Source organism: Chiloscyllium plagiosum, unplaced genomic scaffold (assembly GCF_037043375.1).
Source record: "Chiloscyllium plagiosum isolate Xiang-an unplaced genomic scaffold, Cpla_swu_hap1 HiC_scaffold_7, whole genome shotgun sequence".
Classification (NCBI taxonomy): Eukaryota; Metazoa; Chordata; class Chondrichthyes; order Orectolobiformes; family Hemiscylliidae; genus Chiloscyllium; species Chiloscyllium plagiosum.
In genome coordinates, this window is record NW_028270145.1 from 45,912,208 (window position 1) to 45,925,048 (window position 12,841).

The 12,841-nt window shown below is 38.1% G+C and overlaps 1 protein-coding gene across 9 annotated transcripts in view; it reads left to right on the forward strand.

The window, feature by feature from the left end:
• Positions 1-12,841, forward strand: part of cerkl (CERK like autophagy regulator) — a 163,924-nt gene that overhangs the window by 115,091 nt on the left and 35,992 nt on the right. For 8 of the 9 annotated variants that reach the window (XM_043693485.2, XM_043693481.2, XM_043693483.2 and 5 more), the window contains one exon: positions 5,333-5,475. The exons of the other annotated variant lie outside the window; for it this stretch is intronic. In XM_043693485.2, coding sequence (XP_043549420.2) covers positions 5,333-5,475 — 143 coding nt within the window. The remainder of the gene's footprint in view (positions 1-5,332; positions 5,476-12,841) is intronic. 9 annotated transcript variants of the gene reach the window in all.

Sequence of the window (12,841 nt, forward strand, 5' to 3'; positions counted from 1 at the left end):
CAATACGAAATGACAATAATCAACCATTTGCAATTGATTTTTTAAAGTCAGACAAAGAGCTCTTTGTGTATAGTCACAGCAGGTGGAAATTTAATTACTTGTTCTGTTAGCAGTGATGCAGTACTGTCCTGCAAAGGACTACTGTATTGCCGTTTTATACAATTGTTTATCTTCCCACTGTTTACATTAAAGTCAAGTTTAGCTCTCCTTTGATATTTTCTGCTCATGTCTACAATCTATTAATGTGATATGTGGTTGAGAATTAAATATTGTTATCTTTTGTTAGTGAAGCAAAGAACAATAATTTTGAATTTTGCCTATTTCAAACCTTACATCTAGATGATTCGTTCAAAACTGAGATATTTCATGTCAGACCTTTTGACTACTGAGTAGCTTTTTATGTTTCAAGAGATATCCTTTAGTAAGACAATTGAAAACATTGAGTGTATCATTTTGATGATTTTAACCTGCAATTGCTGCCTTATATAACATAAGACTCTTCTCACAAGGCTACAAAAGTTAATTTGATCTAGAGCATCTAAAGGTGCTGAATTTTTAGCTGGGTGTAGAAACCTTTCCTTGTAAATGCCTTGCGTCATAGAATTGAAAATGGAAATCTGCTATCTTGGAAACAACTGTGCAAAGTCAAGTGTTGCAGGCCCCCATTAAACAACCACGAATTGGGTGAAATGAGGCTCTTGCAGTTTTGAAATAATAAGTCATGGTATGCAGATGCATTACAAATAGGAGCTTGCTATAAGCCAGTGTGATGCCCAACATGCTAAAAACATGCTGCTGACTTAACCACACTATCGTCCAATTGGAATATTAAGTCAGCTCACATGCCATATTTCCAACTCTTGTGAACTCTATAAAATCTCTCCAATAAAAGACTTCTATGACTACTTTGTTTATGAATGGAAAGATATCTTGCTCCAGCCAGAAACAGGACATGTGAATGAATGCTCCTCAACTGGCAATAGGTTATATTATTCACCCTGGGAAATAACAGTGGCAGTCCCTGTATTTCCATCAAATTTATCTTCCTATGAAAACCCTTTGCTAAATCACTCAGTTGTATTTTCTGATGCCTCAAGCTTGCCATTCATTCAGATGTGCAGTATGCTTGCTGCCACCTCCATCTCTTTCAAAAGTGCTAATGATATCTTCAACTCCAAAAATCCATCCTTTTCTAATCTCCTTATCTTGTCCCTCCAATATTTACATTTCATTCAAAGCTCCCCTTTGCTTTATTCCTAATGTGTTCTATCTGCCTGTCATTCCCATCTCTATCCACACTTATCTATATTGTTTCTTTGCCCTGGTGAACTTAAAATCCTTTTTCTTGTCTCCGAATTAATGCATGGCCTTGACACCATACCTTTGAATTCTATAGCTCCAATTTTTATCAGTGCAGAGAGTATCTGCACCACAGTGAAAATAATGAAAGAACTTGGCATTTCCCATTTTCATGAGGGCGGGATTAAGGACGGGCCATTATTCACATTTACGTATGGTGTCTGTAAAGACTTTGTCATTTAATTGATCAACAACATCAACTGAAATCAGATTTTGCAATCCCTAGTGCCTGGAACTAGGAGTTTGGAGATTAGACCAGCTAAGAGGAGTCTGTTCTTGGTACATTTATTATGGGTAGCTAGGGTGTACATTTAGGAAGCTGTGGTCCTGCAGCTTTGGTTCCAAGCTATGTTGGAGGTGGATTCAGGATCCTCTGAGGAGTAGACTGGCAGATAACCTATTTAGAGAAGGGGATGTCTGGTGTTCTTTAGAGCTGTTAACAGTGGAAGAAATTGTGCTTAAAACAAGCATGCATCCTTTAGAATTGCCCAGCTTATCAAGTTATGTCAATAAGTATTGACTTGTCAAAAAATGTTGGTAAGTATTGACATGTCAGCATGTGTCAACATGTATCGATGTGTCAAAAAGGGTCAACCATTTAAGAAGTGTAAATAAGTGCTCTGAAGAAGTCATGCCACACTTGAAACCTTAACTTTGTTTTTATCTGTCTACAAATGCTGTCAGACCTGCTGAGTTTCTCCAGCATTTTCTGTGTTTATTTCAGTTTTCCAGTATTACTGTATTTTGCTTTTATTTCAACAAGTGTTGACCTGTCAACGGTTATAATTGAAAAATAGGATCAAGAGTAAGTAATTCAGACCATTCAGCCTGTTGCACTATTCAACATGCTGATCTTGTATCTCAACACCATATTTCCACTGTTTTTCAATATCCATTGACTCTTTAGCTCAAATATAATATATTATTAAATATATTCTGAATAGTTTCTTAAGTATATCCACTGACATTGCCTCCCTAGCCTTTTGTGATACAGAATTGCATGGGTTCACCACCTTCTATGTGAAGAAACTTCACCTTGCCTCAGTCCAAAATGACCACCTGCCACCTCCTCAAACCATGACCCTTTGTTCTAAATCCCTAGCCAAGGGAAGTATTATCTCTGCATCCAATTTGTCCATCCTTGTTAGAATTATGTTTGTTTTAATAAGAAGTAATCTTTTAAAATCTAGTGAATATAGGCCCAGTCACCTCGATCTTTCCTCAAAAGACAAACATGTTATCCCAAGAATCAGACCGGTGAACCTTTTGTTGTACTCCCATAATGGCAAGTTTATTTTATTGTTTAAAGAGACCATATTATTATCATAAATTGCATACATTACTCCAAGTGTGGTCTTACCAAAGTCCTGTGCAGCTGCACTAAGACTTTCTTGATCCTGTACTCAAACCCTCTTACAACAAAGGCCAACGCATCATTTTTCTTCCTAGCTGCTTAATGCACCTTCATGTTTGCTTTCCACGATGAGTGCACAAGAAAACAGAGCTCCCTTTGTACATCAACATTTCCCAATCTTTCACCATTTAAACAATACTCTGCCTTTCTTTTTTCCTACTGAAAAGGACAATTTCACTTTTAACCAATCATACTGCATTTGTCATGTATTTGTCTACTTGCTCAACTTGTCTAAATCTGAACCTCTTTCTGTTCTTCTCACCACTCTTTACTCAGCGAGTCGTGAGTTCATGGAATGCCCTGCCAGTAGCAGTGGTGGACTCTCCCTCTTTATGGGCATTTAAACGGGCATTGGATAGGCATATGGAGGATAGTGGGCTAGTGTAGGTTAGGTGGGCTTGGATCGGCGCAACATCGAGGGCCAAAGGGCCTGTACTGCGCTGTATTTTTCTATGTTCTATATTCACTCAGTTTTCCACTTAATGTTGTATCGGCAGCAAATTTCAAAATATTACACTTGATTCCCTTGTTCAGATCATTGAAGTATATTTTGAATATCTGGGGACTGAGCACTGATCCCTGTGATATCCCATTTTTCACCCCAAAAAGGACCCCTTTACTTCTACGTTTTCCTGTCTTGCAACCAATTCTCAGTCCAAGCCAATATATTACTACTAATCCCATGTGCTTTGATTATTTTTTACTATAACCTCTTAAGTTGGACTTTATCAAAATCTTACTGAAAGTCCAAAAGCGCAACATCTACTAGTTCTCCCTCATCTATTATACCAGTTACAGCTTCAGAAAACTCCAGTAAGTTTGTCAAATACAACTTCCCTTTCATAAATCCATGTTAACTTTATGTAATCCTGTTATCACATCCTTTATTATAGACTATAGCATTTTCCCTATTTCAGATTTTAGGCTAACTAGATTATAATTCTCAGTTTTCTTTGTCGTTCTTCTTTTAAACAGTGTGCTTACTCTCAACCCAATCTGCCAAGTCATTTCAGAATCTGCAGAATTTTGGAAAGTGAAAACCAATGCTTGAACTATTTCAATACCAATTCCTATTATGCTCAGGCATGTAGATTGAGGTCCTAAGAAGTATTCAACTTTCAGTCCCATTAATTTCTCTTGCACTATTTTCCTACTAATACTTTTCTTTTTCTCTCAACAATTCCTCCTTCTCAAAACATCCTTAACTCACTAGCATTTCTGTGAAGTTATTTGATCCTTCTGGGAAAACAGAACGAAGGTAGTTGTCAAGGAATGTCATCCTGTCAATAAGCATCGACTTGTCAAAAAGTGTCTTGAAGTGTTGAAATGACAAGTAACGATGTGTCAAGCAATGTCATCCTGTCAAGAGAGTCAGCATATGTTGACCTGTCTAGAAGCATCAATAAGTGTCGACCTGTCAATAAAAGTCCAGAAATGTTGACATGTCAAGTGTCTTCATATGTCATCTTGTCAAGTATTATTTGAAGTCTCAGTGTAATTAAGTGTTAACCTGTCAAGAAGTATCAATAAACGTCTACCTGTCAATAAATGTCAACTTGTCAAGTGTTAGTATGTGTATTTATCAATGAGACTGTATTTCTCAATAAGATGTACATTTCAATATTGAAATTTAAGTAATAGAACTTTTTTTTTTCTCCTATGAACATGAGTACTTATGGGCAGCCAATGAGGTGGCGTGGTAGGTGAAGGGAGAAAAGGTGGTCGATGTAAATATTAACTTGGCATAGGTGTCTTAGGGACATGGAGATGGATATTGTGGCAATATATGGGTGGATCATGGAGACCTGATCCAGGAACAAACATTGGGGTCTTTGTTTCTTCCTTTACATCTCTCCCCTTTACTTTTGGCTTTCTTCCCATCTATATCCTTTTATCCCCAGGAGTGCTGTGTTCAAATACAATCAGGTTCTCTACAAGTTCATTCCTGTATCCTATTGATTATTTTCTGTTATCTCCAGCTTCAGAAGAATTTTCAGCTCCCTCCATGGTGTTGCCCTTTCCTATTTCTAATCTCTGCCAGTGTCACAGCCTTCAAGATATCTGCAATCATCTAATTCTGGACTCTTGAGTTCCTCCAATTTTAAATGTCATTCTATTGATCACATGTCTTTGGTTTGCCTAAGCTTAAAATTTTCTCTCTTCATCTCTCTGCCTCTCAACTCCATTTTCCTCCTTTAAGATGCTCTTAAAACTTCTGGTCACAGAGTACCATTAGCAAACCTGATGAACAAATTTTGATGAAAATTTAAAACTTGAGATCTTACAGTATAAACAGAAAAATATGAACATTTTTCAAGTAACTACTTGGAATATTGCATGTTCAAGTCTAGTGAGAATGCTAGCTAAATATTTATAAGAAATTAATATTACATAATTAAAGCTTTGCAAATATTAGAAAGAGAAGTGTAATGTCTAATTAAAATTTTATTAAATAAGCCATATTTCTACCAATCGCCCCAAAACTTTGTGCATTATTTGAATAAGTAAAACCAATGTTTCTTTTACCATTATTTCTTGTAATCTGTTTGTTACCTACAGTCTTGTGTGTGTGGGTGGTGATGGGACTGCAAGTGAAGTGGCCCATGGCTTACTCCTCCGAGCTCAGATTGATGCTGGGAGGGACATCGATTCTAACTTCACGCCTGTCAGAGCACCACTTCCTCTCGGCATAATACCAGCAGGTGGGCTTTGAAAATGCTGACTCATTTGCTTGTACATCTGTCCTTTATATGTTTATCACATCTTTGTAATTTATATTAATTAACTAGTTTTTGTTTGTTATGTTGTATATGTGTATGTTTGTGTGTATGTATGTGTGTATATGTACATAGGTATTAGAAAAGACTCTAATTACTTTAGAAGTTTTCTTTTTACTTGAGAAAGAAAAGTGCATCTTGTGATCATTTATTTTTGTTTTCTATTTACATGCTTGATCTTCAAATATCTACCCAAATCATATCCATCAGAAATTATGGAAAATAGTGGTTTAAGATGTACATCAAATATTCAATATAATAGACAGGTCTGTGTGCATATTATGCTAAAAACTCCAGATCATGTTGGTTCCCCAAGTTTAATATGTAATTGGAAAGTATGACACACATTAGATTTTCAATTACAAACCTGGTCTTGTAAACATGAAGTTATTAAGCATTGCAATATGATTTTGGTCCAGAGCACATATTAGTTTTATAAGAATAAGCTGTTTGCACAAATCTATTAGACCAGCATTTCTGTTAATTTTCACAGAGGAGAATGTTGTAATCATAATGGATTCAATTCATTTAGGTTTCGGTAGAAGCTGAATATTTTCAGCAAAATATCCTTGTGCATACTCTTCCCCATGTCTTAAACTCAATACCATAAAAATCTTCAATTACAGGAAATGTTCTGAGAACATACAGCCCTGCTATAACGAGATGTTGATTGCACATAAAAAATTGTCCAAAAATAATGTAAGCAAACTCTTAATAGATAGAACTTAAGGTTTTAATGTTATGTTTACATGCTAGTGTTGGGAAAATACAGGAATGTGAGGAGGAGCTTGGAAATGGAACTATTTTGCCATTCTGGATTAAAAGGTTTTGTGGATACATTTGATTGCTGGGAATTGTGATGAGCAGTAATTATTGAAGTCACACGTTTAATGAGTGCTGTTAGTCACCTGCTTTTTTTGTTGAAAATGAGGTAACATTAGAAAGCAGACTAGCAAATCTTTTAAGAGAGAAAAGATGTGTATTTTGGTTTTAATTGTGAAAAGATTGGTTTGGGAGTCCTGTGGTGAAGGTTGCCTTGCAACAGCCTTAAAAATCAAGTTTCTATTCTAATGCACTACATATCTCAATTAAAGGAACAAACTTTTAAGAAGTCAATAGCAAAAGGTAAGATTTCGGTCAGCTGAAAATTACAGCCTTACAGCTTGACAGGTTGCACAGATCTCTCTCCATAAAATATCTCCTGTGAACCTGAGAAAGTTCCTAAAGCCAGTATCTCCACTTTGTTCTTAAACTCCAAAAACTGAAATGTTACTTCTGTTCAAAGACCTAAGTCTAACCTACTTCTAATCCAAACTAAAACCTGATCCACAGATCATCCATCAATTTTACAACTTTCAGAATTGCATCTTGGGGATAAGGAATCAGCTGGACTTTGTATGTTTGTATTCAGATTTTAACCCACTGAGGTGCTTTTCCTATTTTCTTTCTTTATTAGAGCCCTTATCATCCCTGCAGCATTGTATTGTTTTATTCATCATATGATTGCTTGTATTTGGGATAAAGAAGATATTGTTTAACTCTGAATAACGATATCCTTTTTTTCCCATGTAAGAATAAGTTTGTGTTTAAGAAACCAGTCCTTTTTGAGTTTCGTGGGAAAACCTGTTGAAAGTCTGTCTCGTTCTGGATAACGGTAATAAAGAGAAACAAATTGGCCGTTATGATGCATCTCTTGGTATGATGGATCTTGATTACCGGCTCACTCCTTCCATAGATTCATAGTCATAGAGATGTACAGCATGGAAACAGACCCTTGGGTCCAACCTGTCCATGCTGACCAGATATCCCAACCCAATCTAGTCCCACCTGCCAGTACCCGGCCCATATCCCTCCAAACTCTTCCTATGCATATACCCATTCACATGCCTCTTATGAGAAACAACATCAGATAAGTTGGAATAAAATAACTAGGCTAAAGAAATATAGTCTTTCATTAAAAAGAGTACTTTCTACTCAATTATTTTATATTTAAATACCTTGATTCAAAATAGCAGATTGGTGGATACGAGCAATTTTTAAAAATTAATTTATTGTAAATATAAATTTAATAGCTGTATTTGCAGAAGACTGTGAAGAAATTACCTGAAATTATTCTGCTTTTGGTTGTTTTAAAATAACTAATATGAAATTAGTTCATATGAAATGAGATTGTCAAGAGCCAGTTTGGGATCTTTGGTGGAGGTGCATGTGCTGAATGTTGATGATTAGCCAGTCATCGCCATCCCATTAGATTATGTGGACAATAAAAAAAATGAGCAGGATTGAAAGGGGCCCACAACCATTGGCACAAAACTGTTATCAACAGTTTGCAAGAAGAATGGCTCAAATGCAGTTGAGAAGTATAGGGTCTTGTTAACCTTCTGGCACCATAGGGAATAGTGAGAAGAATAGTCAGGTACAACATATTAAAAACAGAGGAGGCCCTTCAAATACATAGAGAACGTAGGGGGATGTAGGAATGTAAGAAAGAAATTAGGAGGGCAAAGTTGGGCCATGAAGTATCTTTGGCAGATAGGATTATGGAAAACCCTAAGGTATTTTATAAGTATATTAAGAATAAGCATTACCAGACAAAGAATGGGGCCTTTTCGCGATTGATCTGTGCATGGAGCCCAAGGATGTGGGTGAGGTCTTAAATGATATTTCTCATCTACATTCACAGAGGAGAAAGATATTGTAGCCAGGGATTTCAATTGTGATGGTAAGTTTCTAGAACATATTAAGGTTAATGAGGAGGAATTATTAAATATTTCAGCAGGCATAAAGGTACATAAATCCCTAGGGTCTGATGCAGTGTATTCCAGGCTGCTATGGGAGGCAGGAAAGGAGAATGTTGCGGCTCTGACAGAGGTACTTAATACTTCGCTGGCTACAAGTAAATGCCAGACAATTGGAGAATAGCTAATGTGGTTCTTTTACTCAAGAAGGGCAGTAGAAATAGTCTAGGTAATTATGGACAGTTAGTCTGATGTCAGCGGTAAGGAAATTATTCTGAGCAAAAAGATTAATCAACATTTGGAAAGGCAGGGATTGATCAGGATAGTCAGCACAAATTTGTTAGAGTGAGATCCTGTCTGACCAATTTGAATTTTCTTCAAAAAGTGACTAAACATATTTTTGAAGGTAGTACAGTTGATGTGGTTTACATGGACTTCAGTAAGGCCTTTGACAAAGTCCCAAAGGTAAGAGCCCATGGGATCCTAGGCAAGTTGGCAAATATGATCCAAAATTGGCTTGCAAATCAGAGACAAAGGGTGATGGTTTTTTTGTGATTGGGAGCCTGAGACCAGCAGTGTACTAGAGGGATTGGTGCTGGTACCCTTGCTGTTTGTCATGTACATTAATGACTTGGATGTGAATGTACAAGGTATAATTAGAAAGTTTGCAGATGACACAAAAATTGTTGCAAGTGAGGAGGCTAGTCTCAGACAACAATTTAATACTGATCACCTGCTAATTTGGGCGGAGATATTGCAGATGGAATTTAATCCCAGTAAGTGCTAGCTGATGCATTTTTGAAGGTCTAATAAGGGAAGGATATACACAATGATTAGTAGGTACCTAGGGACTATTGAGGAAGGGATGTTGCTGTACCAGTCCATAGATCCCTAAAGTTGTCAGCAAATGCTTGCATTCATTATCCAGGATATGGAATACAGTAGCAAGGAAGTCTTGTTATAACTTCATAAAACATTGCTTAGTCAACAAATGGAAGATTCTGTGCCATTTTGGTCACCACACTATTGAAGGACATGATTGCACTGAAAAGGATATTTGCCAGAATGTTGCCTGGGTTGAAAAACCCTGGTAATGAGGAGAGACTGGATACCCTAGGTTTGTTTTATTTGGAACAGAGAAGGCTGAACTGGTACCTGATTAAGGTATACAAAATTATGAGACACAGAGACAGAGTAGATTGTGAGAATCTTTTCCTCATAGCAGACATACCTAAGATCTGAGGGCACAAGTTTCGGGAGAGGAGTAAGTAGTTTAGAGGTGATCTGAGAAGAACAATTTTTACCCAGAGGGTGGTAGAAGTATGGAATGTGCTGCCTGGAGGATGTTTGATGAATTACTGCATCTTGTACATAGTATGGTGATGATACAATGGCTGTGTTTTGTCCAGGTTAGCTAACGTATTGGACTGTGTGTCTACATGTGAGCAGAGGTCATTTTAGCATTGTGGATAATGACTTCAAAACTAAAATTCCATTTAATTTATTAGCTGCATCAATAATATAAATACAAATTAGAACAAGTATTGATCAGCACAATAGCAGCTTTAAAAAAATATAAAATACTGCAGATGTTTAAAATCTGGAATAAAAATGGAAGGTACAGGTTTGGCAGTATTAATAAAGAGAAATTGATTTAGTTTTACAGGTTGGAAATGACTCCAGAACTGAAGGTAAGTCGTAATATGATGGCTTGGTTTTGTTATGGAAAGGGCGAAGGGAAAGAGGAACAAAAGGATGATTTGGGAGTGCGTGGAGGACAATAGGTATTAAATATCAAAGGTTTCATGAAACAAGAGGCAAAGGAAATGGCAGTGGTTGTGTAAAAAGACGAAACATTTTTCCAGCAAGAAAGTAAACGCCAGAATATTGAACACCACTGTGTGAAAATAGTTTTAAAAAATTCAAACCAGCACACAATCAAAATGAGAGCAAATCAATATACTTGCCATTTCACCCATTTTTTTCATCTTGATATGATCCCTTTTTTTCCTAAACTACTTTGCCTCAATTTCTGCAATAAACGGCGGCACGGTGGCTCAGTGGTTAGCACTGCTCCCTCACAGCGCCAGGACCAGGGTTCAATTCCCACCTCGGGCAACTACTGTGTGGAGTTTGCACATTCTCCCCACGTTTGCGTGGGTTTCTTCCGGGTACTCCGGTTTCCTCCTGCAATCCAAAGATGTGCAGGTCAGGTGAATTGGCCATGCTAAATTGCCCATAGTGTTAGAGTAAATGTAAGGGAATGGGTCTGGGTGGGTTGCTCTTCGGAGGGTCGGTGTGGACTTGTTGGGCCGAAGGGCTTATTTCCACACTGTAATCTAATTAATCTAAACCTCCTGAAGTTAATGCCTCCTAAAATCCTACCTCTTGTAAGAACTCCATTCTCACTCTCAGTTTCTGGGTTCTCTGCTGCATCTGTCCTGATGGTGTAAGCTTTCACAAAGGCAGTTCTGATGGGGTTTTTTTTCATGCCAAGTATCACCCTTTTTGTGATTTGATGAGCCTATCACTCATGTCCAACCCATTTTCCACACACGCTCTCACCCCATCCCTTCCAGAACTGCAATAGGATTCCACTTGTCCTCAATTTTCAACCCACCAACTTGCATATTCAAAGGATCATGTTTCACTTCTGAATGATGCCAATAATGAAAGCATTGACTCTCCCATCCCATTTAGTATTTTAATGGACCCATTACTTCTACAAGACCCTGGTCCACTACTCACACCTCTTCCACTTTCAATGCAGTTGCTGGAAGCATAACATATACCTTTTACCATATCTCCATCCAAGGTCCCAAATACTCCTTCCAGGTGAAGCAGCGCTATACTTACTTTAGTAGTGCCTGTATACTGTTTCCCTTTTCATAAAGTAGTCTCCTCTCCCTTTGGAAGTCCAAATGCAGATTAACTGATTACTCTGCTGAATCCATAAATATTTAGAGACAAAAATCCATAAATATTCCAGGAGCTTCTGATTGCTTAATACTTTCCTCTACCACCATATGCTCATTTTTCTATCCATGGCTTGCTGATGTGTCCTATTGAAGTTCAATGCAAGCTCAAGGAGAATCACCTTGCTTTCTGATTAGGCATTTTGCAATCTTCTGGACTTAACCTCTGGTTCAATAATTTCAGATCATGGACGCTGACTCTCCTTTTGATTCCACATTTTGCCATGTGACAGTTTGATTTTTTATAAATTAACGGATAGAGTTATCTGTTGTTATGCCATTAATCTGCTCACTGATGCCCAGTTCAGATTCGGTTGGAGCCACTCACTCCTGACCTCATTACAACCTTAGTGCAAACATGGACAAAATCGCTGAATTCCAGAGGTGAGGTGAGAGTGACAGTCCTTGACATCAAGGTCACATTTTGAGTATGGCGTCAAGGAATCCTAGCAAATCTAGGATAAGTGAGATTTGGAATCTTACATGGCACATTGGAATGATGGTTGTGGTTGTTGGAGGCCTAACCATCATCGGCTGCCTCTATCATAATGTCAAAAATGGGGATGTTACCCAATGATTGTGCAATATTCAGCACCATTTGTGACTCCTCTGATACTGAAGCAGTCCATTTTCAAATGTATCAAGATCTGGACAATATTTGGACTTGGGTTGACAAGATTTTTATCTCTCCAACCTGGAGGCTTCCTGCCTCTATTCCTGATGAAGGGCTTTTGCCCGAAACGTCGATTTTCCTACTGCTCGGATGCTGCCTGACCTGCTGTGCTTTTCCAGCACCACTCTAATCTAAACTCTGGTTTCCAGCATCTGCAGTCCCCACTTTTGCCAAGTAGGCAAGTAACATTTAACGCCATAGAGATGTATAGCATTGGAACAGACCCTTCGGTCCAACTACTATCCATGATGACCAAGTATCCTAAATTAATTTAGTCCCATTTGCCAGCATTTGGCCCCTATCCCTCGCAATTCTTCCTATTCATATACCATTCCAGATGCCTTTTAAATGTTGTGATTGTACCAGACCCTACCACGTTCTCTGAGAGCACATTCCACACCCAATCCATGTGAAAAAGCTGGCTCTTAGGTCCCTTTTAAATCTTTCCCTCTCACCTTAAACCTATGCCCTCTAGTTTTGGACTCCCCTACCCTGGGGAAAAGACGTTGGTTATTCACTCTCCATGACCCTCATGATTTTATAAACTTCTTTGAGATCACCCCTCGGCCTCCAACACTCCAGGGAAAATAGCCCCGGCCTATTCAGCCTCTCCCTGTAGCTCAAACCTTCCAATCCTGACAACATCTTTGTAATTTTTTTCTGAACCCTTTGAAGTTTCACAACATCTTTCCTACAGCAGGCAGACCAGAATTGAATATAGTATTCCAAAAGTGGCCCAACCAATGTCCCGTACAGTGGCAACATAATCTCCCAAATCCCACACTCAATGCACTGACCACTAAAGGCAAGCGGACCAAATGCTTTCTTCACCACCCTGTCTAGCTTCGTCTATTTTCAAGAAACTATGAACCTCCTTTTCCTGTCCAGGAACAGCGGGAGACAGA